This window comes from Protopterus annectens, chromosome 13.part0 (assembly GCF_019279795.1).
Source record: "Protopterus annectens isolate FY-2018-M chromosome 13.part0, PAN1.0, whole genome shotgun sequence".
In the NCBI taxonomy this organism is placed as follows: Eukaryota; Metazoa; Chordata; order Ceratodontiformes; family Protopteridae; genus Protopterus; species Protopterus annectens.
In genome coordinates, this window is record NC_056747.1 from 836,584,471 (window position 1) to 836,611,266 (window position 26,796).

The 26,796-nt window shown below is 41.7% G+C and overlaps 1 protein-coding gene across 2 annotated transcripts in view; it reads right to left on the minus strand.

Annotated features, from left to right (window-relative positions):
* LOC122787704 overlaps nt 1-26,796 on the minus strand; it is a 507,928-nt gene that overhangs the window by 99,194 nt on the left and 381,938 nt on the right. For both annotated transcript variants that reach the window (XM_044054557.1, XM_044054558.1), the window contains one exon: nt 2,368-2,540. In XM_044054557.1, the coding sequence (XP_043910492.1) occupies nt 2,368-2,540 (173 nt within the window). The remainder of the gene's footprint in view (nt 1-2,367; nt 2,541-26,796) is intronic.

The following is a 26,796-nucleotide window of genomic DNA, read 5'->3' on the forward strand; positions in this document are numbered from 1 at the left end:
GCAGGAATATCTACCCATAACAGATTACATCTTTTTTTGCACAACAGAAGTCTGTTTTGAATCCCATTTAAAGTATTTCATCACTTTACAAATCCTCTCTCCAAATGAAGCCTCTTCAACAGAGGCATCTGGGGACAAAGAATCTTCATCGTCAGAGGCCACTTGGCCTAGCGAATGCATCTGAGAAGAGTAGACCAAGGAGTGCTCATAAGAGTCTAATTCCATTTCCTCATCCTCAGAAGAGGAAGACTTGAGCTGCCTCTTCTGTGGAGTGGCAGAAATAGGAGCAGACAAAGTGAAAGACGCAGGTTGAGTGCCATAATGGTCTTGAACAGACCCTGGGAGAAATCCATGCATTTCTTTTCCTTGGATGTCCCAGAGGAAGAAATGTTTTCATTTTTTTTCTTTTTGGATGTGACATCTGCTTTCACAAGATGCAGAGATTCTGAATGCTGACATGCCTCAATAAGTGACCCTAGTATCTCCTCTCTAACCAAGATCTGAGGTATACCCTCAGACCCAGTGGAAATAACATGTGGTTTCCCTTTCTCACTGATATTGATAACATCAGTGGTTTTGGATGTGCTAACTTCAGCTGCTATACTGGCCTCCAGCAGGGTTGCAGTAGTGGGCATCTGAGAAATTGTACAGCCTACTTCAGGTTCCAAGACCTTAGATGGTGCATCTGACTAGGCAGTCATAATGTCAGGCCTAGGCCTCTTAAATTTCTTTTTCAGTATGGGTGGGATGTTGGGAGTGGAAAGGTCTGCCATCTCAGTCTGGGTGAGCCTCATAAGGCACTGTATTTCCAAATACATATTGAGGAAAGAAAGTTGCATTTGTAGGGCTTTGGATACAAAGGACTAGCAAATCATACATTTTTTTAAAACTGTGCTCTGCACCAAAACAAGGTATTGCAAGTGGAGATCCTTGTTAGGAATCTTTTGACCACAATCGCACTTTACCCTCCTAGCACTCATTTAACAAAGTACCAAACAGCAATACAAGCAAGAAAATAGAAGAAAGTTCCCTAACAGGGCACTTATCTAAACCAGTGAAGGCAAACAGTACCTAATGTAAGACGGACCGAAACGTACAGAACCTGCATTCAGAATGACGGCGAGATTTGTTGTACTTCCGCTTATGTACCCTTACACCCACAGGCTTAGGTCATCCATTGGAAGTATGGCTCTATGGTAGGTTAAGGTATTGGTACTCTGGCTTGTATTCCAGGTTTTCTGGTGAGAAAACACCAACAGTTTGGAAAACTGCAAAAGTGATCTAAATGAAGGATATTTACCCTTAATTGCACAACTATGTGACCACACATACCAGCATCAGGCAAAAAGTGAAAAAAAAGCACCCAAAAAATAAAAACAAAACCGCAACCCCCAAACAAATGACCCACTACCACAAAACTACTCTACTACTACTACACAGTTAGCCCTATCGAAAAACTAAACAAACAAAAAGGGAGTCAATAAAACAGGAATGCAATGTTAAACCCTTGATGTCACCTCATTTGACAAAAACGGAAATCAACAACATATCACTAAACCTCCAACCCCCCGCCATGGAATTTTGCTGAAAAAATTGCCAGATTCTGATTGGTGGAAAAAATGGCTAAGGATCCCTCTAATGACAGTCCTCAGTGTAACATCATTGCCAGTTCCTTCAGTTCTGCCTATAACTTAAGATCTTATACAAACCTATTACTCACACGACTGGCTTTAAAAAAATATATTGGCATCAAATCATTCCCTTTGCTCTTTCAACATTTCTGCCACCCCAATTAAAATGCATTTCCTCCTTCCCCAAAAACAGCTGCTCAGAAAACATTTTCATATTCTTTTTCTTCTCAAGCCAGCTTATCTCCTTCCAGCTACTTATTTACTCCTATTACTTTTCTTCTTTGTTCCATTCCCTCTTCCTTCCTCTAAGCACTTTAGATTTCATCTCTATCTGTCTGACTTCTTTCCCTCCATGATTCCATTTATACACCATGTCACTCAGTGCTACTTCCATATAGTTCTTAAAACTTGGAAAGTAACTTTTCTTGCACTGCATTTGCACCTTGTACTTATTTTATATCCTACTGTTCTTTCTAGTTTGAGTAAATAATTTCACATTATCTGTCAGAATGGTTTTCATACTGGAACATCTGCACTGCTGCTGTTCCTTAAGCCCTTTGTGTAATTCAAGTGTCTATTATTTGTTCTTTTCAACAGTAGTGTAATGCTCCAAAACACATCTGAAAACGGGCATATCTGTTCAGTGATTAAAATGAACTCAAGTAAATATATGGTTCGGTATACAGCCGTAAGCGACTAGACAACTACATTGACGCATCTGTTCAGTATTTCTTACCTCTACACTCATACAAAGAATCCTTCCTGCACAAAGCAGCAGTATTCCCAGCCACTGAAAATGGTGCGGCATACATAGCGCATCTTTTAGGACCCCATGCGTATATCCATAAAGCCAGATGGGAAGGACATGAAGCCCAGCAATTGCAAAGAAACCAACAGGAGTTTTAAATCCTGTAGAGAAAAGAAAAGAGAAATGCTTTCTAATTATCAGCATTACTTACGGACATACTACTAACATTTTTAAATGTAAAGTCTCTGAAGACAACTTATCTACTGACTGAGAAATTCAGAAATCCAGTCATGTATAATGCTCTATCACTGTGCTTCATTGTGCAGCTCACTCAAAACACAAATCCACTGCAATCAAGGCAGAACAAAATAAGCTGCATTTCACGGTTGTTTTGTCCAGGTTAAGAAAGTGATGTAAAACATAAAATGAGAAAGGATGCCATTCCACTAACAAGTGCACAATGTCAGGATTCTGGAAGATGGCCCTGTGTTGCACCTCTCATTCACAAGGAAAGACAGTACTGTCCTCTAGGAAACGAATGTAGTTAGATGTTAAGTACTTTCATCTGAAATAATAATAGCAAAAAATTTTACTCCCCGATTTATTTTAGAATATGTTACCCTCCTTTATACTTCACTTTCATTTTGCCTCAAGAGGTTCCAAGCCCATCTCATATTTAAGTCACATGGTTTTCACTCAGTCTAGCTATGTCCTTCTCTAACTTTTATTTTCTACAGGACCCTCACCCTCTTCACTGAGGCCTAGAGAAGGGTGTCCCTGTTCAGTTTCTAACCCTCTGAATATCTATCACATGCTATAACAAGGAATATTTACACATACGCCTTTTGTAATGACATTTTCTCTACCTGTGATCAATTCCAGTGCAGTGGAGTCAACTATCTTCCTATTCTGCCCATCAGCAACAGTGGGCACATGAAGCAATATTAGTGATCTTATGCAGAAGTTGTGGCTTCATGTGTCCACTGTTGCTATAGGTTCCTCCTCTTTCCCGAAAGCCATAAGCACCAAGCATAAGGAAATTACAGTTACATGTTTTTTTGTAAATAGTTATAGTGCAGCTTCTAGACCACAATGATTACATTCACTTGGATTTTATGGTCCCATCATAGGCATGTACTAGGCTAATGGCCCTGGGGCCTTTACAAGCCTAGCCATAGGATTACCCTGGCATAGTGCCACCCGACCTTAGTTCCCAGTGCCTCTGTCGAGTAGAGTCACTGGAGTTATCCCCCGGGGAGAATTTTCTGTTTCCCATCCACTCATCAAGATTTCTCTTGAAGAGGGTCAGCGAAGTGCTCTGCTTGACCTGTATGGGAAGTCTATTCTATAGTATGGGCAGTCTCTGGGTTATGAACCCCCCCCCCCCAGCATGTTCTGTTAATTGTGATAATGAGATTGAGATCTCTGGAGCATGTGGTGACGAGGGATTGGGATTTCTTTAGATGTAGCATTTCTAACAGAGCTGGGTCAGACATGGCTTTGTAAGTCAAGCAGACATCGCCTCTAAGTAGGCGATATGAGACATAGAATAGTTGGAGTTTTCTGAGTCTGTCCATATAAGACAAGTTTTTAAGGCTTAGGATCCTTTTTGTGAGGTACTTTTGTGGCCTCTCCACTTGTTGCAGGTGTCTAGTGAGGTACATGCCAAATGGGGCATTGTACTCAATGACTGGTCTAATGAGGGAAGAGTAGAGGGAGACAATGACCTCTTTATTCCTGGATGCAAAACCCTTAGTAATGAGATGTGGCACACAGAAGGACTTTCTGACCACAGTGGGAATGTGGTGATCAAAAGAGAGGTTGCTGTCAACCTGTGTTCCCAGCTCTCTTATAACACCTTCTTGTTTAGTGGACTACCATCAGTGTGGTAATTCATGGGAACCAGGTTTTTCCCCAAAGGGGATGATGACATTTTTTGGCATTGAGCTTAAGGCCATGGTTCTGACACCAGTTGTTGGTCTAAGTGAGGCCATTCTGTAGGATGTCAACATCACTTGGGGAGTTAATAATAGCTCCCAACTTGCAACTGTCTGCGAACTTTGTCAGCCAGAGTCCCTTTGTGTTGGCCTGGACTTCAGAGAAGTAGATACCAAACAGGAAAAGACCGAGGACCGAACCCTGTGGAACTCACTCGTGACTAGTTGGCAATCTGACTTGGAGTCAGCTACTTTCACACTGTAGGTTCCCACCCTGTGATATAGGGGTTGATGCCTAGCTTAGTGAGTTTTTCTATGATTCCAGAGTGGGGAATGGTATCAAAAGCCTTGGCCAGATCAAGGTAGGCTGTATGAAACACCTTGCCTTCATCCACAGCTCTGGTGACCGACTCGAAGTCGACCAAGTTGAGCAGGCATGATCTACCCTTCACAAAACCAAACTGTGTGGCATCCAGAGTTTGGAAATTCCCTTTATCCTTGTTTATTAGGTCCATGATGATGCATTCCATAGCTTTGCATATCAGGCTCGTCAGGCTAATGGGGCGATAGTTCCCAGGGTCTGTAGTCGCTCCTCCTTTGTGGAGAGGGATGACTGTAGCAGTGCACCATTAATTATAGTAGTACTGAACTAAAAGAGGAACATTTTGATCTCTTGTCAAAAGGTTTTAAATTTATTCCTACTAGGAAAGCAAGCTTACCTAGATCTATTGTAGATCTAAAACTATTTCTTAGGAAAATGAATTTTGCTTTATTATTTCAGGAAAACAACACAGAAATAAGACAAGTAGGTCCTTTAAAGAAAAAAAGTATTGTAAACCCACCATTACACCCACAATTGAAAAACCTGGACACAATTCTGGAAAGAGAAATCAGGAAAGTATTATTCGAGCATAAGATTTTTTCCAACTTGTCTGCAACCGAAAGAATAGTACTAAATGAACTGAGGAACAACAAGAATGTTAGAATAATGCATCCAGATAAAGGGGGTGGCACAGTATTGATGGATTTTATTATGTATGAATCCAAAATGAAGGATTTACTTTATGATACCATTAAATATTCAAGGGCTTCTATCAATGAGGTCAATTTAGCACATTCAAAAATCAAGTTACTACTTTATGATTCACTCTTGGAAGGTTCTATTAGTAAAGATACTTACAACTTCTTATTAAATTTACAACCAAGCGTTCCTTCGGTCTTTGGAATACTAAAGGTCCATAAGGACCCAAATGACCCTCCACTTAGGCTTAGTGTGTCATCTGAAGGTTCAGTTACAACTTCTTTAGCTAAATTTGTTGACGATAAATTGAAAAAGCTTTCACACGATGGTCTAACAGTTCTGAAAGACTCATGGGATTTCCATAGGTATGTTAAATCTGAACTTTATTCACCAGACTTGGCCTTTGTTACATTAGATGTAGTAGATCTGTTTGGATCTATTCCTCATGACATAGGGCTTCAGTGGTTGGAAGACAGCATGAGAGAGAGTAAAACGTTTTCAGTGGATGATTTTAGGAATTGTTTAATGTTTATGGATCTTATTCTCAACAATAATTTCATGTTTTTCCAGGGAGAATTTTTCCAACAGAAAAGGGGAGTAGCTATGTGGGGCTAAATGTGCCCCCACCTATGCAAATATAATTTTGTCCAGATGGGAGCAACTATACATATTAAACAGTCCTTTTGTTGGCTGTTGGTCCTTATACAAAAGGTTTTTGGACGATATAGTTATTTTCTGGACAGATACACACCAAAGATTCACTGAGTTTATGCATTATATTAAAAACACAACAAACATTTTGGACTTTACACATACTTACAACCTGGACAACCTTACCTATTTGGATGTTTTTATTGTTAAAAAAGCTGATGGTTTTTCTTCCTGTATTTATCGCAAGGAAACATTTTCCAACTCCTACTTACATTTTAAGAGTAGTCACCCTTTTTTTCAGAAAAAGAACCTGGTTAAGGGGCAGTTGGTCAGGGTCAGTAGAATGACCTCTGACGACGGGGATTTTTCCACTGAATGTAGAAAATTATTGGAAATGTTTAGTAAACGTGGTTATCCAAGTTCTTTATTGCAGGAGATGGTTGATTTAGTGGTCCAGGGGAGGAAAAATAAATTTGCCCCCATTCTGGGAAAATCCATTCAGGTATTAGAAGAACCAAGTACCTGCATTAAAGAAGTGAAAAAGTGGGATGACGCCTACATTATGGATTTTTCTGGGGATGCAGGAGTTGTGAAAGAGGTTATCACCAGGGAATGGAATAAGTTCATTGAAATTTCGGACCTCGAAGCATTGAAAAACAAAACACTAACATTTATATATCGTAAAAACTTTAAGCAATTATTTGAGTTTGTCAAGGTTAACACTTCATTAAAAAGACCAGGCACTTTTAAATGTGGTTCTTGTCCACAATGCCCCTTTATATTTAATGATGGCAGTATTTTTGTTGCATCAAGAGACAGGGAGATCACCAGTAATTGTTTTTCTAATTGCAACACCAACGGTGTGGTTTACATTGCTACTTGTAAGGTTTGCACTTCATTTTATATCGGAAAAACCGAGAGAAAGCCAAGGAATCGCATATATGAGCATTGTTATGAAATTAGGAAACAAAACAGGAAAAACGCCCTATACAGACATACTTTTACTTGTCCTCAGGCTAATTTTCTTTTTTTCATTTTGGAAATTGTACCTAAGGAAGTAAGAGGTGGTATGTGGGAGGCCAAACTTGAATATAGGGAGTTATTTTGGCAAATTGTTTTAGATTCCACAAAATCACCAGGTTTAAATGATATGATTTCCATTTCTTCAGTTTTAAAATAAAGGGTGGCCAAATTGTGATTCCAAGTTACAGCCACATGGTGGCAGTATACATATGTGTTTGAGATATGTTCAACTATTGTGCAATTAAAAACAAATTTTATTTTTACTAAATGTATTTCTGTTTTTATTAAATATATTTAAACATTTTTAAGATTCCATTGTATAACTATTTATTATTACAACTTATGAAAAGTACTTTAAACTGGAAGGTTTATAAAATGTTTTTAAGAATGATATTAATTTTCATTGGAACAAATTATTGAATTATTACTTTTTGAATTTACATAATTGGATGGTTATTTAAGTGGTTTGTAGATTGTTAAGTGTGAGTTTTTTCTGATGAAGACTTGAATTTTGGGTCGAAAACGCATTTACTGTTGTTTGGCGTTATTGGTGTTTCGTGAATAAAGTGCTTTTTACCATACAAGTGGTCTCGGTTTCCGACCTTCATTTGGGCACTCTTTGCAAGTCCACAGTTTTGGTTTCAGTATAGGAGGTACCATTGTGCAGTCGCTCAGAGCAAATCTGGGTATTGCCGTGGAGATTCTTTACATAACTATAGAAAGCCTTGTGGTTGTCTTTACTATCTGCTGCAATTCTGTTTTTATAGTTAGCTTTAGAAGATTTGATGAGGGATCTCAACATTTTGTTGAGGCTGATAAGGGAGTTTTTCCAGTCTTGGGACTTCACCTTATTCCGCATCAATTTCCTCCTTCTGCTGTAGAGTTTGTTTATGGCAGGGGACCACCAGATTGGCTTCCTTTTTTTGGAGAGCGTTTTGGTTCTATTGGGTATGATGAGATCCATGCATTTGTGTACGTGTTCATACAGTGCATTGGTGTATGATTCGGCGGTCATACAACTATTCTCCATTTGCATGGGTGCAGTGAAGTTAGCTAACTCTGTTTTTAGGAGCCCAAAGTTAACTTTGAAGAAGTTTTTCATGGTGGTTACCTTTGCAGGGAGGGGAGGGATGTGGATTTCCAAGGTGATTAGTTTGTGATCGGATCTAACCAGGGAGGAGCTGACTACTGCTGTAGAGCAATGGTCACCCATGTTAGTAATGTCCAGGTCAAGGATGTTGCTACCTCTAGTGGGGGTAAGAACAAGCTGGTCCAGGGCATTGGAATTAATGAACTCCAGGAAACATTGGGCAAGTGTATTGGTACAGGAGTAGTTTTCCCAGTTAATGGAGGGGTAGTTGAAGTCGCCAAGTAAGAGAGTGTTAGGTTGGACCCTAATATTCTCCAGGGTGCTTAGGAACGTGGAGTGTTGAGTCTTGGGACATGGTTGGGAACCTATAAGCAGGCTATGACCTGAATTGCTGTCTTACCCAATGTTAGCTGCACCTGAAATATCTCTGCATTATGTTGGCCTACCAGTCTGAAGGTGTGTGCATCCTTTATGAAGATGGAAACACCACCGCCTTTGGAGCTTAGGTCCACGTTCTGGGGCCGAAAGCTGTGGAATGAGTTATAGCCTGGTAGTGCAGGGATGCTTTCTGCTGCCTTGAACCAGGTCTCTGTTACAGTACAAAAGTAGATGTTCTCCATTTTAAGGAGTGCTTCAAGCGAGTGCATTTTGAGATTTAGACTTCTAGCAATGAGCAGCATGACCCTCAGATTGCATTTGTTTGTAGCTGTTATGGTGATAATTTAGTCTTTGGAACACCACCAAAAAAGGCACTACAGGGGGTGGCAAGAGCCTTGGCCAGTATCCGGAAGCCCAGGGGGCAGAATGATTTTCTGCTACAGTGCAAAAAAAGTTCTCACATTCATTGTGTGCCTTCTTGTGGGCTCAAGCAACTTTTGGCTTTCTTGTTTAAATATACAGCAAGCCCAAACCCCACACCTTTGTGCTGTAAACAAGAGATTTCTTGCGGTTATTCTCTGCAGCTCCTTTGTTGTCACATTCTCTTGTTTACAAAAAGAATAGGTTAAGGAACGTCATGCAAATAGAGATGGATCAATAAGCCAAGTAGCTGATCTAACTCATATACCCAAGGTACCTGTATGACAAGGAAAATGAAACAAAACAAAATTGGCTAATCTTGAAGCTCATAGAAGTACTTAAGTCCCATTAGCACTCTGAGTAGTTACAGATAATTTTGTTTTGGCTTGCTCACACGAGTGCAACATCTTGATTCAGTTACAAACATGTTTTGGAAGAGGCTGGCTGGCCAGATCAAAGAAAACACATATGTAAATTGACAAACATCAAAAGAAACTAGTGTGCAGATGACTAGATTTCCAAAATGACGTGCTGCCAATAAGGAGGATTATTAAAATAAAGTAATTCTTGTTGCATGAAACGGGTGAAGGGTACAGCTGCCCGAGATGCAAGGTGTTAGGTGGCATGACTGGGAGAAGCTGAGTAATTAATAGTGCAGGACAAATATTCATGTCTGTACCTGCATTTCTGAACGATGGTACAGAAATTAATTTCAACACTGCTTTTTAAGACTGCACAATGTTTCAACTCTGTATCTGGCTTAAATTGTAGCAAGTGTTCCCTACATTTGGTTTTTAAATGCAGAAACAGGGTTTTTTTGCACTCCTTGACCTGGAGCAGAAATGGACTTGGCTGACTCCTGAGTTTTAGTGGCTCCAGACTGGAATGGTCACTTTTTTTGGCTCCAGATTGGGGAACAGCACCAAGTACTAAATGAGCCAGCTATGACTCTTTTCTTCCTCATTATGAATCCCCTGTCCCACCCTTTTTCTGTTAAACAGTACAGTGCCATAAATAGTTGGTTTTCCATTATCCTAATATGTAGAGCCTGACCTTGGTTAAATGGCACCCTAGGCAGGGGAATGGATTAGGATCCTCATCCCCCCACAGCCATTCTGGATTCCCATTACTTCTCCCTCTCCCCTCGAATTACCATAAATACTGGCTCAGATCTGTCAGTGTGCATACTATTTATTCTTTACTTTTGAAATGAAGGCAGAGATATGGATTTAATTTAAAACTTTTACTTTAAATATCATCTGTTGACCAGGATAGTTCCAATAGGCTAGTAATGTATTTTCAGGGGAGACCCTTGGTGGTATTTATACTACTAGGGGAATTTTGGCCAGGGTAGTGGGGAAATTCCATTTTTTTTTGATAGATCGGGTGGATGTAAAATATCTCACAGCAACAACCATTAACACAAACAGATGGGGGTTCAGTTTAACATCTCATACAAAAGATGACACACTCAGTAGTACAACACCCCCTTAAAGGGAACTTCAGCATCAGCAATCCATCTATGTGGTGTGGGAGGAGACCCCACAGCCTTCTGCACCCAAGGCAAATATGCTACCTGTTGTGCTATTAACACTATTTTGAAATTTTACAGCACAAACACTGATGACCTTTTCCTAAACAAAGCAGTTGCACATTGAAAACGGGCTCAATATGAGCAACAGTAAATGTTCTTTTTCCTAAAACTCAAATTGAAATAATCACAGTGAAAAAAAAAACACAATCTGTAGTATCAGAACAGATCAGGATCTACTGTGCACTATTGCAAATGTTATTTTCTTTTGGCTTTTCCCAGTTAGGGGTCACCACAGCAGAACTCCGGTCTGCTAATGATTGGCAGTAGATTTTTATGGTGCCGAGGTGCCAGCTTGACGCCCAACCTTTAACGAAGGCACACCCATTCACGCATGTCTTTCGAATGCTACTCGACCGCGGGGAGGACATGCAGACTCCACACGGCGCTCCAGCCAAGAATCGAACGGGAGAACCTCTTGCTGTGAGGTGACAATACTACCACTGCACCACCATGGATACCGTGCACTATTGCAAATAATACACACAAAATCTCAACACAGGCAGAAAAACTTAGAAGATATGCAGATAAATATAAAGAAAAAGTGCAAAATAAGCAATTTATTGGTGACCCAAATAGAGAATTGAGAAACAAGGCAAAAGGAATTGAAACACCACCAAAAAGGAAAGAATAGATACATTTTGGATAAATATCTATGAAGAGCCTGTGGAACATAACAAAGATGCTAAATGGATAGAAGTAGTAAAAGAAAGAATAAGAAGTTCAAATGTACAGGATATAAAATGGGATGAGGTAACAGCCAGAGAGATTGAAACAAAGTTAAGAAAAGCTCCTAACTGGAAAAACTCAGGCCCAAATGCATACCTAACTTCTGGCTAAAAGTATTAATATCTTTACATGAAGATTTAGCTATGAGTTAGAACTATTTTATGGGCACACCGAACAAACACCAGCCTGGTTAACAACAGGAAAAACAATGCTCCTACTTATGAGCGAACCTGCAAGCTAACCTAAAACTATACACCAATAACTTGACTTCTGACAATGTGTAAACTATACACTGGAACTGATGCCGACAGGGTTTATAGTCATTTAGAAGAAAACTCAATCATGGCCATAGAACAAAAGGGTAAGTCATATGGAACAAAGAGTCATTTGTTGTTAAAGTCATAATGGAGGACTGCAACTGCAAGTGGTCAAAACTTTATATCATTTGGTCTTGATAAATCTGCAAAAGCAACCTTTAAAGCAGGAAAGCTGCAGCCCCAAAAAACTTCAATTTGTGACAGGAATGTGATATAAAAGAACTTAACTAAGAGGGAGTGTATAAATATTTGGGAATTGAAGGATCAACAATAAGAAAACAGTGTTGACATGTAGGAAAGTAGTCCAAGCTATAAACTAATTTGCTCTTCCTGTCCTAATGTACAGTTTTGGAGTGACTGACTGGCCCCAAAAGTTGTAGGATAGGTTGGACAGGAAAACAAGAAGGATGCTTCATGCTCCTCAAAGGATTTATAAAAATCAGTGCATACGAAGAAGTACAGTTTTGTACCTACCATAAATGTAGATGGTCGAAGATCCACATTGCTGCAGTCATAACCTATGGGTAGTCCGCTGTCCTCGGTCGGCCCGAATACCAAAGTATTAGGCTGACGTCGGTCATGGGCGCTCAGATCTGACATCAGAGCGTCAGGGTATTAAAGCGCATGACCGACGTCATATCCTCAGTCTTTTCTTGCCCCAGATGTCAGAAGGCCCTAAAAAGAAAGGCCAGCGCCAAAAATAGAATACTTCTCAAAAAGCATGTACAAATAACAGCTACCACCCAAACCATACAACCATTCCTAACTACAGAGGGGAAGGAGGGAGGGTAAATTGGACTGCAGCAATGTGGATCTTCGAACATCTACATTTATGGTAGGTACAAAACTGTACTATGTTCTTCATCTCACATTGCTGCAGTCATAACCTATGGGTAGAATCCCAAAGCAGAGGTAAAGGGAGGCTGGCAAAATCATAAAGCATTGGGAGCTGCCAAAATGCCCTGTAAGATTGCAGTGGCAAATCCAGCCCTAGATTTGGAATAAAGGGGAAGATGGTAATGTTTAGAAAAAGTGTGCACTGAACTCCAAGTAGCTGCTTCCAAAATATCTTTAGTAGCTACTCCTTAAAAGCAGTAGAAGTGGCAGTAGCCCTAGTGGAGTGAGGTCTGATTCCAGCCGGAATCTCCTTACCATGATGAGAATAACAAAAAGCAATACAAAGACCAATCCACTTAGAAATAGTTTGTTTTGAAACAGGTTTCCCCTGAGAACCCAAAGCAAAAGAAACAAACAACTGCTGAGACTGTATGAACCCTTTAGTCTCGCTCAAATAATAACGCAACTGCCTGTGAATATCCAAAGTATGCAACATTTTCTCTCCTTTATTTTGGGGATCTGCATAAAAAGTAGGCAAATTAATTGATTGGTTCAAGGCTACATTTGAAACCACTTTAGGCATAAAAGTAGGGTTAGTACGCAGAGATACCCTATCCTTATGAAAAATTAGGAAGGGTTCAACTGCCATAAGAGCCTGTAATTCAGAAACCCTTCTAGCAGACGTAATGGCCAACAACAAAGCAGTCTTCCAAGACAAAAACTTTAACTCAGCAGTAGCTGCAGGTTCAAAAGGAGGTAAAGTAAGTTTTTCCAACACAAAATTGAGATCCCAGGCAGGAGTAGGAGCTCTCGTGGGGTCTTATGTTCTTTGCCCCTCTAAGAAATTGCTTAAACAAAGGATGAGAGAATAATGGTGGGTCACAGTCATAGTGAGCAGAAATGGCTGCAGCATGAACTTTTATAGAGGAGAAAGACAAACCCTTGTCTAATAATTCTGTAAGATATTGAAGAGAAACACTTAAATCAGGCCTGGAAACATCAAAGCTCTTTGTTTTGCTCCAAATTAAAAATCTCCTCCATTTATCAGCATAAACTTTCCTTGTACTAGGCCTCCTGGCCTCCAAAATAACATTCAAAACTTGTTGTGGAAGCTGCGACCCTCCAGGTTCTAGAACAGAATACGCCAGGCTGTTAGATGCAGGGACTGAATCCTGACATTGAGGAAATGATTGCCCTCCTGAGACAAAAGGTGCGGAATTGAAGGCAAAGGCCATGGAGGCTCTCGTACTAAACTCCTCAGCAGAGGGTACCAGTGCTGTCGTGGCCAATCTGGAGCTATTAAAATCATGGAGGGCTTGTCTTGTCTGACCTTCAAGAGTACCTTGGGGAGGAGAGGCAGAGGCGGAAAGGCATAGACGTGAAGATTGCTCCAACTGAATGATAGAGCATCCACTTTCCAAGCTGTGGGATGAAACACTTTTGTGCAAAACTTTGGCAACTGGAAATTTAGTGGGGAAGCGAACAGATCTATGTCTGGAGTCCCCCATATCACTGTCAATTTTCGAAATGCATGAGGATCCAATTTCCACTCGTGGGGATCCACTATCTGTCTGCTCAAAACATCTGCTAAGGAGGTCTGTGCTCCTGGTAGAAACCTTGCCTGAAGATTGAGGTGTAAACAGAGCAGTCTCCCACAAAATCATTGCTTGTCTGCAAAGAGGGTACGAATGGGTTCCCCCTTGCTTGTTGATGTACCACATGACAGTTGTGTTGTCTGTTTGAATCAACACTTGCCCTGGGTGAAGTAAATCCTTGAAAGCCATCAATGCAAATTGGACTGCTAACATCTCCTTCAAGTTGATATGTAAATGTTGAAGTCTGGCAGGCCACGTGTCTTGAACCCATTTTCCATTGAGATGTGCTCCCCAAGCCTTGTCCGAGGCATCTGTCGTTAAAATCTGACTCTCCTCTGGTCGGGTCACAGAGAGTCCCTTGTTTAGGTGACATTCCTGAGCCCACCACAAAAATTCCTTTTGAATGCAAGGTATCATTTGAATGACAGTGTCCAGATCTTGGCAGTGTTGTGTCCATACATTTTTGAGATACCATTGTAGCTTCCTCATATGCAGTTTGGCATTGGGAAGCACCAGAATACAAGATGCCATGAACCCCAAGGCTTGAAGGACTGTCCTTGCAGTCAGCCTGGACCGTAGAGACAATTGATGGAAGTAAAGTGTTAAGTTCTTTTGCTTGTCCGGGGTCAAAAAGGCCATCTGGGAGGCTGTATTCAGTCTCACACCCAAAAAGCACATTTCCTGAGAGGGTACTAGACTGGACTTTGTTTCGTTCACAGAATACCCTAGGCACCTTAACACTGCCATCACATACTGTAGATGATGAAGGAGTTCGTACTTGTCTTGAGCAAGAATCAGGCAATCGTCCAAATAAGGATAAATTTGTATTCCTCAACCTTAAGAAGGCTATCACTGGAGCCAGAACCTTTGTGAACACCCTGGGCGCAGTAGATAAGCCAAAGGGCAATGCAGAGAACTGATAATGTAAAGTCCCAGCCAGCGCAGGTATCTCCTGCAACTGGGCCTGATAGGAACATGAAGGTAAGCCTCTTTGAGATCCAGAGTTACCATCCAGTGACCTTTGCCCAACAGAGGTAGAAGTTGTTGCAACGTCAACATTTTGAATTTTGGAATGTCCAGGTATGTGTTGAGGATAGATAAATCCAAAATCGGCCTCCAAGTGTTTCCTTTCTTTGGTACTAGAAACAGGCGAGAATAAAATCCTAGGCCCACTTCTGACATAGGGACTTGTTGTATAGCCCCCATTTGAAGAAGTAAAGAAATCTGCTTGTGAGCCTCTACCCTTTGCTGAGGAGGAACGTCTGGCATGCCTTTGAAAGGAGGCAATGTATGGAAATAAAACTTGTAGCCTCGGTCTATAATGTCCAACACCCATTTGTCTTGGGTGATTAATAGCCAGTTTTGCTTGAAGAGTGCCAACTTTCCTCCCAAAGGAGCTGCCAGACAGGAAGAATCTGGCAGCTGAAGATGCAGGTCAATGGGCCTGTTTACGAAAGGACTGGCCCCTGCCCTCGCCTGTAGATTGTGCAGGTGAACTCCATGTTCTAGGCCTGAAAGAACTCTGAGCTCTGCCCCTACCACGTCTAGATCTACCCCTAGACTGTAAATCCGAAGAAGGATAAGCCCATCCCTTAGTAGGCCAATTCCTGCTAAACTTAGGAGGCTGTACTTGCAAAAAATCTTTAACAGTCTGCATAGACTTAGCCTTGTCTTCCATTTTCTTCAAGACAGACTCCACAGGAGAACCAAACAAAACTTCAGACTGTAAAGGAGCATCCAAAATTCTAGTTTTAACATGCTCTGACAAATTCTGATCCTTAAGCCAGGCGTGCCTGCGAATAACTGAACCAGTGGCAGCCACCCTGGAAGAAGCCTGTAAAGCATCGAAACCACACTGCAAAGAATGCTTACCCACCTGTTCAGAGGCATGTACCAAATCCTGTAATTCCTTACACTCTATGCCCTCTGCCAAAGCATCCACTTTAGATTTTAGCTGAGTAAGGAGAAAATTCTGGTACTTTAACATATGAAACTGGCAATTCAAAGCCCTCATTGCTAAAGTGGAAGAGGTATACACTTTCTTACCCCATCTATCCAAAGCTCTAGCATCTTTATCCATAGGAACTGGATTCTTTACAACAGAAGCCCTGACACCCTTAGGTCCCTGGCTAATAGTTTCTGGGTCAGCCCTTGGACTCTTATACAGATATTTATGAGCTTCAGGCACTCTGTAATACCTATCTGGCTTAACTGGCGAGGAGGCAAAGAGTCTGGATTAAGGGAAGCCTCGGAGAAAACGTCTTGAACAACATCCAAAACAGGAGGTATAGCCAAGGGCCTATGCTGTGGTAAAATCAAAATTCCCTAAGCCTCTTTCGGGAATCTGAGAAATCCTGGCCTTCCCATTTAAAATGCTCCCTCATAGAATGCAGGGTTTCTGAAAAAGAAAAATCCTCTGGAGGAGAAGCAGAAGGAGTGGAATCCTCTGCGTCTGAATCAGAAAAAGGAGGAAAATCCTGAATGTCTTCAGCCGAATACTCTGAGTAATCTGAAGCCTGCTCCAAACTTTCCACCTCTGGCTCCACCCTAGGCCTCTTATCAGGAGGGGGCATAGAACCTCTGATTAAGGAAATTAAATCTTCTGCCATTTTAAGCATGTGTTTTTTAGGCACAGAACCTGCAGAACTAGGACTGACACCCGTGGAAGGCAAACCAGGCCTGCCTTTGGAAGGAGCCTTAGAGATAGAGAGAGAAGGCCTAACCACCTTAGGCAAGGAAGGGAGAACAGCAACCTGAGAAGCCCCCTTAGCCTGACCTGACTCCTGAGAGGCCACATCTTGCAAAATTAAAGCCTCCCCCTGAGACTCAACTGAAACCTCGGCTGGATCCACAGATTCCACCGTAGTTTTTAAAGAACCGGCGTCCGGAACGGACGTCTCATCCTGCCTAGACTTTAAAGATTTTTCTTTGCGCTTCTTCGCGGTAGCGCGGAGAATCTGACGGCATATTATAATTACACCGCTTCCGAAGACAAGCCTAGCGCAATCTAACCTACGTTTAATGGTGCTTATTAAACCTAGCACAAAGCGACACCCGACGTCGTGCTCAGGTCCCAAACAAGGAATACAAAGAGAGTGGTAATCCCTATGCGGTATCTGTTTCCCACAAGAAATACAATTATTCACTTTTTCTGACATCCGGAATTAACTGAGGCAAAAAAAACAAAAATATTCCCCAACGGGGTACTTAGCCCAACTTGGTTTCGGTCTGAAACTCAGTATACGAAAATTTCAGAACGCCGAACGGCACTTGCAAACGCTGCTTCTGCACCGGACCATGCGGCAAAAAAGACTGAGGATATGACGTCGGTCATGCGCTTTAATACCCTGACGCTCTGATGTCAGATCTGAGCGCCCATGACCGACGTCAGCCTAATACTTTGGTATTCGGGCCGACCGAGGACAGCGGACTACCCATAGGTTATGACTGCAGCAATGTGAGATGAAGAACATCTATATATTCCCATTCTAAAAAAGGTATGGGCCTCCTCAAAACTGATTACATGTATAGATCTGCAATTGTAAGACTGCATACATATCTGCTGAAGTCAGAAGACCCAAACATTGTGAAAGTTTTAAAACGTGGAGAATAAGTCTAAGACGACTTCCCTGCTTAGTTTATCAGAAGCTTATCAGGGTCAAGCAGGAATGGAAATCAAACCAGAAGTAGATAAAACTCATGCAGCAACTGAATGTGCCAAAAAAACAAAAGAAAGAATATAAGGTGAAGGATCAGATGAGAAGGCAAGAAATGTGGAAATACATATACATAAATATAGTTGAAAGTATAAAAAACTCTTGGAACAACTTCATGTTGATCAGATCGAATGCAGGAATGGTTAAGAAGAGGTGAATTTAAACTAAAAGATGAAAGGTTAATACTGGCGGCCTAAGATAGTGAACTACTTGCACGTTAATTTACAAAATCTATTGAACATGTGGAAGAAACAGACAAATTTAGGTTTTACAAAACAGAATTGGAAACAGTCACACATCTTGTTGCTGGTTGTGATATACTAATGACAGAAGGACTGTACACTGAAAGGAAAAATAATGTTTGCACTGGGGATTGTGCAAACATTATGGCACTGAATTAAATGAAAAACACTGGAAACATGAGCCACAAAGCATTACAGAAAATTCTGAAGTTTATATCACATGAGATCACTCATTCCCAACCATTCAAAAAAATAGATGCGAGAAAACCAGATATAGTAGTCCACAAAAAGAAGACAAAAGTAGCATTAATCATTGAAATCACCACACCCACTGACTACAGTGTCTTCGGTACAGAGGGACACAAGTCATAAAATATCAGGATTTACAGGCAGAAATTAAGGGCAATGTGGAAGAAGGATACCCAGACTGTTACAAAAGTAGCAGAAGCAATGAGTCTTAAAAAAAGAATTTACAATCGTACTTAGGTTACTGAAAAAAGGCACGGCGGTAGTGTTGTCGCCTCACAGCAAAAGGTTCTCCCATTCGATTCTCAGTTGGAGCGACTTCTGTGTGGAGTCTGCATGTCCTCCCCGCGGTCGAGTGGCGTTCGAAAGACATGTGTGAATGGGTGTGCCTTCACTGAAGGTTGGGCATCGGGCTGGCACCTTGGCACCATAAAAATTGACTGCCAATCATTAGCAGACAGGAGTTCCACTGTGGTGACCCCTAACCGGGAAAAGCCGAAAGAAACACAACCACTTAGATAGGTTACTGATACATGTAAGTCCATATGAATTGCAGGAGGAGTCATTACTGGGCACATTGTGTGTGCTGCTAAGAGCACTTCTGGCTAACATCAAGATTGAAACAATAATGATTTCATGAACTTTAATCATACGTTCACTTAGAAATGGGGTCCATTCCCGTCATAGTATTAGAATCCCAAAAGACATGGGGAAATGAAAAAAAATGTAGTAGAACCCATTCTACCAAAGGGAAGTATGCAACCTGTTATGGTATTAACACTGCTTTGAAATTTTATAGCACAAACACTGATGACCTTTTCCTAAACAAAGCAGTTGCACGTTGAAAATGGACTTAGTATAAGCAACAGTAAACTTCTTTTTTCTTAAAACTCACATTCCTTTAAAATGCACCCCCCCATAGTCTTTTGAAGATTTCTTCCATTAAGCAGTGAAACAAAATGCACGAACCAATAAAAGACAAAAATACCCAAGTCTGGTGGTTGGTGTAGAAGATTAAAGCTTTTGTCTCCTGTAATCACAGTACAGGGTTTGATCCTTAGCAAATTAAGTAACTAATCTGTCATCCCTAACCGTACCTCAACCTGGACACACTGAAAACCTGGACAAAGGTTCTTGAAAAATAGGGTAGCACAGAATTTGATATATGCAATTATTTTACTCCTCTCACTTTCAGTAGGATTGTGGTATCCCACCACACAAAGACATGGGGAATAAAGACCCAAAATCAGCGTTAGATTTTAAACACTTCTGCTATATACTTAGAAAGCTGCTAGAATATCAGATTTTGAAATGGCATGTATTTTCTTAAGGATATGAAGTCTGAAGCTGAAACATTTGTCACTAGAGACTGCAATCCACAACAGTTTGCTAGAAAAACACAAAACATGCAAAATTATGACTAAAAATGAGGCAAAAATCAAGGATATTTCAGCACTGCAATCGAGGGGGATTGGCACAATGCCTTACCAGTTCAGCCAGCTGGCAGTGCAACCACCCACTATGCCCCCATATACACACAAACAAAAACAAATCCTCAGCACCATTCTCCAACAGTCTGTACACTCTGCAGAACCTTCCTGTCACATATAAATGTTACCTCCAGTTAATACTATATAAATTACTACTTGCAAATTTCAGTGTTCACTCATATATAGTACAGTTTTGTACCTACCATAAATGTAGATGTTCGAAGATCCACATTGCTGCAGTCCTTACACTTGGGTAGTCCGCTGTCCTCGGTCGGCCCGAATATCAAAGTATTAGGCTGACGTCGGTCAAGGCGCTTAAGACTGACATCAGGACGTCAGGGTACAAATGCGCATGACCGACGTCATATCCTCAGTCTTTTCTTGCCCCAGATGTCAGAAGACCCTAAAAAGAAAGGTCCAAACCAAAAGACAGCAAAAAACAACCAACCACCCTTGCACTAATCATATGTACAATATATACAATATCCACAATATTCACAACCCAAACCACACAACCGCCTCTAACTACAGAGGGGAAGGAGGGAGGGTAAATTGGACTGCAGCAATGTGGATCTTCGAACATCTACATTTATGGTAGGTACAAAACTGTACTATGTTCTTCATCTCACATTGCTGCAGTCCTTACACTTGGGTAGAATCCCAAAGCAGAGGTAAGGGAGGATGGCAAAACTAAAAAGCAGTAGGAGCTGCCAAAATGCCCTGTAAAATTGCAGTGGCAAAACCAGCCCTAGATTTAGAGTAAAGTGGAAGGTGGTAATGCTTAGAGAAAGTATGCACTGAACTCCCAAGTAGCTGCCTCCAAAATATCTTTAGTTGCCACCCCCCTTAAAAAAGCTGTAGAAGTGGCAGTAGCCCTAGTGGAATGAGGCCTAATCCCAGCTGGAATCTCCTTACCATGATGGGAATAACAGAAAGCAATACAAAACCCAATCCACTTAGAAATAGTTTGTTTTGACACAGGCTTGCCCTGAGAACCCAAAGCAAATGAAACAAATAACTGCTGAGACTGCCTGAACCCTTTAGTTCTGCTCAAATAATATCGCAACTGCCTGTGTATATCCAAAGTGTGCAAAATCTTTTCCCCTTTATTTTGGGGGTTTGCATAAAAAGTAGGCAAATGAATAGCTTGGTTTAAAGCCACACTAGAAACCACTTTAGGCATAAAGGAAGGATTAGTACGCAAAGATACCCTATCCTTATGGAAAATTAAGAAAGGCTCAACCGCCATAAGGGCCTGTAATTCAGAAACCCTTCGCAGAGGTAATGGCCAACAAAAAAGCAGTCTTCCATGATAAATATTTCAACTCGGCAGTAGCTGCAGGCTCAAAAGGTTGTAGAGTGAGTTTCTCCAACACAAAATTGAGATCCCAAACAGGAGTAGGAGCTCTACGTGGGGTCTTATATTCTTTGCCCTCTAAGGAATTGCTTAAACAAAGGATGAGAAAACAATAGTGGGTCACAGTCATAGTGAGCAGAAATTGCTGCAGCATGAACCTTAATAGAAGAGAAGGACAAACCTTTGTCCAGTAACTCAGTAAGATATTGAAGAGCCACACTTAAATTAGGCTTAGAAACATCAAATTCCTTTGCTGTACTCCAAAATAAAATCTCTTCCATTTATCTGCGTACACTTTCCTTGTACTAGGCCTTCTGGCCTCCAAAATAACATTCAAAACTTGCTGTGGAAGCTGAGACCCTCCAGGGTTTAAAACAGAATATGCCAGGCTGTTAGGTGAAGAGAGTGAAGTTTGACATTGAGTAAATGACTGTTCTCCTGAGACAGCAGGTGTGGAATCGAAGGCAAAGGCCATGGAGGCTCCCGTACCAGACTTCTCAGTAATGGGTACCAGTGCTGTTGTGGCCAATCTGGAGCTATTAAAATCATCTTTGGCTTGTCCTGTCTGACCTTCAGGAGTACCTTTGGGAGGAGAGGCAGAGGTGGAAAGGCATACACATGAAGATTGCTCCAATTGAATGAAAGAGCATCCACTTTCCAAGCTGTGGGATGAAACCTTTTTGTGCAAAACTTTGGCAGCTGGTAGTTTAGTGGAGAAGCGAACAGATCTATGTCTGGAGTTCCCCATAACACTGTCAATTTCTGAAATACATGAGGATCCAATTTCCACTCGTGGGGATCCATAATTTGTCTGCTCAACACATCTGCTAAGGAGTTCTGTGCTCGGCAGAAACCTTGCCTGAAGATTTAGCTGTAAACTGAGAGCAGTCTCCCACAAAATCATTGCTTGTCTGCATAGAGGATAAGAATGTGTTCCCCCTTGCTTGTTGATGTACCACATGACAGTTGTGTTGTCTGTTAGAACCAACACCTGCCCTGGAAGAAGTAAATCCTTGAAAGCTATTAATGCAAATTGGACTGCTAACATCTCCTTCAAGTTGATATGTAGATGTTGAAGTCTGGCAGGCCACGTGTCTTGTACCCACTTTCCATTTAGATGAGCTCCCCAAGCTTTGTCTGAGGCATCTGTCGTTAGAATCTGACTCGCCTCTGGCCGGGTCACAGAGAGTCCCTTGTTTAGGTGACATTCCTGAGCCCACCACAAAAATTCCTTTTGAATGCAAGGTATTATCTGAATGACAGTGTCCATATCTTGGCAGTGCTGTGTCCATACATTTTGAGATACCATTGTAGCTTCCTCATATGCAGTTTGGCATTGGGAAGCACCAGAATACAAGATGCCATGAACCCCAAGGCTTGAAGGACTGTCCTTGCAGTCAGCCTGGACTGATGAGACAATTGATGGAAGTAAAGAGAAAAATTCTTTTGTTTGTCCGGGGTCAAAAAGGCCATCTGGGATGCTGTATTCAGTCTCACACCCAGAAAGCACATGTCCTGAGAGGGTACTAGACTGGACTTTATTTAGTTCACAGAATACCCCAGGCATCTTAGCACTGCTATCACATATTGTAAATGATGAAGAAGTTCGTCCTTTCCTTGGGCCAGAATCAGGCAATCGTCCAAATAAGGATAGATCTGTATTCCTCTTAGCCTGAAGAAAGCTATCACTGGAGCCAGAACCTTCGTGAATACTCTGGGAGCAGTAGATAAGCCAAAGGGCAATGCAGAGAACTGATAATGAGAAGTCCCAGCCCGAAAACGCAGATACTTCCTGCAACTTAGCCTGATAGGAACATGAAGGTAAGCATCCTTGAGATCCAGAGTCACCATCCAGTGATCTTTGCCCAGCAGAGGTAAAAGCTGTTGTAACGTCAGCATTTTGAACTTGGGAATGTCCAGATAAGTGTTGAGGATAGATAAATCCAAAATTGGTCTCCACGTGTTCCCCTTCTTTGGTACTAGGAACAGGCGAGAATAAAATCCTAGGCCCACTTCTGGCAGAGGGACCGGTTGTATGGCCCCTATTTGAAGCAGCAGAGAAATTTGTTTGTGAGCCTCTAGTCTTTGCTGAGGAGGAACGTCCGGCATGCCTTTGAAAGGAGGCAAGGTATGGAAATAAAACTTGTAACCTTGGTGTATGATATCCAATACCCATCTGTCTTGGGTAATCAAACTCCAATTTTCCTTGAAGAGTGCCAACCTTCCTCCCAAAGGTGCTGCCAGGCAAGAAGGATCTGGCAGCTGAAAAGGTAGGTCATTGGGCCTGTTTGTGAAAGGACTGGCCCCTGCCCTCACCCGAAGATTGTGCAGGTGAACTCCCTGTTCTAGGTCTGAAGGAGCTCTGAGCTCTGCCCCTACCACGTCTAGATCTACCCCTAGACTGTGAATCACAAGAAGGGTACGTCCACCCCTTAGCAGGCCAATTCCTACTAAACTTCGGAGGCTGAACTTGCAAAAAATCTTTAACAGCCTGCATAGACTTAGCCTTGTCTTCCATTTTCTTCAAGACTGACTCCACAGGTGAACCAAACAACACATCAGACTGTAAAGGAGCATCCAAAATCCTTGTCTTAACATGGACAGATAAATTCTGATCCCTCAGCCAGGCGTGCCTGCGAAGAACTGACCCAGTGGCAGCCACCCTAGACGAGGCCTGTACAGCATCAAAACCACATTGTAAAGAATGCTTACCCACCTGTTCAGAGACATGTACCAAATCTTGTAATTCTTTACACTCAATGCCTTCCGCCAGAGCATCTACCTTAGACTTCAATTGAGAAAGAAGATAGTTTTGATATTTCAACATGTGAAACTGGCAATTCAAAGCCCTCATAGCTAAGGTGGAAGAAGTATAGACTTTCTTTCCCCATCTATCCAAAGCTCTGGCCTCTTTATCTGGAGGAACCGGATTTTTACAACAGAGGCCTTGACACCCTTAGGTCCCTGACTAACAGTTTCTGGGTCTGCCCTAGGACTCTTATAAAGATATTTATGAGCCTCAGGCACCCTGTAATACCTATCCGGTTTAACAGGAGCAGGAGGCAAAGAATCAGGATTAAGTGAAGCCTCTGCAAACACATCTTCCACAACATCCAGAACAGGTGGTATAGCCAAAGGCCTATGCTGGGGTAAAAGCAAAAATTCCCTAAGCCTTTTCCTGGAATCAGAGAAGTCCTGACCTTCCCACTTAAAATGTTCCCTCATGGAATGAAGAGTCTCTGAAAAAGAAAAATCCTCTGGAGGAGAAGCAGAAGGAGTCGAATCATTGGCATCAGAATCAGAATAAGGAGAGTACTCCTGCAAGTCTTCAGCCGAAGACTCTGAAACATCCGAAGCCTGCTCAAAACTCCCCAACTCTGGTTCCACCCTAGGCCTCTTATCAGGAGGGGGCAAAGAACCTCTAATCAAAGTAATTAAATCTTCTGCCATTTTAAGCATGTGCTTCTTGGGCACAGATCCTGTTGAACTAGGAGTGACACCAACAGAAGCTAAACCTGGCCTGCCTCTGGGAGAAGCCTTGGAAACAGAAGGAGAGGGCCTAACCACCCTAGGAAGGGAGGGGAGTACAGTAACCTGAGAAGCCCCTTCAGCCTGACCTGCCTCCTGAGAGGCCACATCCTGCAATATCAAAGTCTCCCCCTGGGACTCCAGAGAAGCCTCCGGCGGAACCACCGGTTCCACTGGCGCCTCTAAAGAACCGGCGTCGGGTACGGACGACTCTTCTTGTCTGGGTTTAGCTGCTTTGTCTTTGCGCTTCTTCGAAGAAGCGGGCGTCGGAGCATCCGACGGCATATTATAATTGCACCGCTTCCCGAAGACCAACCTGGCACAATCTAACCTTCAATAGTGCGCTTATTGAACCTAGCACAAAAGCGACACCCAACAACGTCGTGCTCAGGCCCCAAACAAGGAATACACAAAGTATGATAATCCCTATGCGGTATCTGCTTCCCACAAGAAATACAATTATTCACTTTTTCTGACATCCGGTAAACCACTGAGGCAAGAAAAAACTAAAATATTCCCCAACGGGGTACTTAGCCAACTTTGACTCTGTCTGAAACTCCGAAAAATTTCAGAGCGAACGGCACTTGCAACGCTGCTTCTGCATCGGACCATGCGGCAAAAAAGACTGAGGATATGACGTCGGTCATGCGCATTTGTACCCTGACGTCCTGATGTCAGTCTTAAGCGCCTTGACCGAAGTCAGCCTAATACTTTGATATTCGGGCCGACCGAGGACAGCGGACTACCCAAGTGTAAGGACTGCAGCAATGTGAGATGAAGAACATCCTCAGTTAGTTGCTAGAAGTGAATAGAGATCTGTTGTTGCCACCATCTTCAGTACTTCTATGTAATCAATAAACTCTTTATACACATGCACACACAGGCTTAAAGATGAGAAAGTGCTGAACTCCTGCAAGTAGGACTAACTGAACAAAATAATTCAAACTATATATTTTAAACATTTTCTAAATGTTGTTAAACGTGTTATTTCCAGCCTCAGATTAGTTCACAAAATTGCATTTACAAAGTGACCATATATATTTTATAAAAAAGATATAGCTAAACCTTAACAATGTTCTTTAAGCAGTTGCAGTGCTGCTACAAACTACACAAGCTTCAACAAATGATCTTAATAAGAATTCAAAAGCCGTATTAAGGGTAGTAACTCCAGTGCCGATCTTAGAGAACAGCATTTAATTAACTAACAAAAACAAACTTCCCATTTGTGGTACCATGACCGCCTGTCACAGTGGCTTGCACTAAGCACGTGGTCTACTCTTCCTCCTCTCAGCGTCTTGCTTGCCTATCCCAGAACTCCTCCTTTTCTCCATTCTATCATGTGCAGTGGTTACTGCTCAATCTCGGCTAAAAAAATAGTCTGGTGACTCAGCTAAGGACTTGGGTGAATATTTTTTTTTTTTTTTTTTTTTTTTTTTAACAAAACCTTCTCACAGCTGCTTGCAACCAGTAAAGAACAAACTGTTAAAAAAAGAAAGAAAATCATAATTTAAAGGGGCCACATAACATTTTGTGGCACACTGTTATTTGATTTAGAAATTGGAATTTTCTGTCAAAAACAGGGTCATTGAGAGGTATGCCCCTAACTAGGGCATCACATACACACGCACAGGAACACACTTTGCAATACTCGGAGTACCTGCTGAAGAACGAAGAAAGCTCATCTCCCACCAGTCTCTGGCAGTACTCCATGTCCGAAAAAAAAAGCAGCAGTTCTCTGACCCCAAGTGTGTATGCAAAGTAAGCAGTGCAATGGAGACTTGACGTAAAGCAACAGCAGTTGTTTTCTGTTCCAATGTGTGCTGAGTTTAAATCTCGCATGTTGTTGTGGTGGGTGCACAGAGTGCTGTCTGTCCTTAAACAAAAACTGTTAAAAACTAAATAGTTTTTCAGTAAAAATTAAATGTGGCAGCCCCCAGCAGGCCCTAGGCAATTGCCTAGGTTGCCTATTACCGGATCCCGTTCTAACGTGTTATTTCTTCCCTGTGCTCACAGACAGTAAAGCAAAATGTTTCAGTTCCCCTAAGTAAAATAAGTTTCCTGTTCACTGTCTGTATTAATTCTACTGCAAACTAGAAAACATCTGTATATTGTATTAATTCTGTTGCACAATGCAGTTTCCAGTCTGCATTAATTTTGCTGTGCAAAGAATATACCTGTAGACTATATTACTTTTACCATGCACAGCACATATGTAGGCTGTATTGATTTTAATGAGCACAGCACTGTAT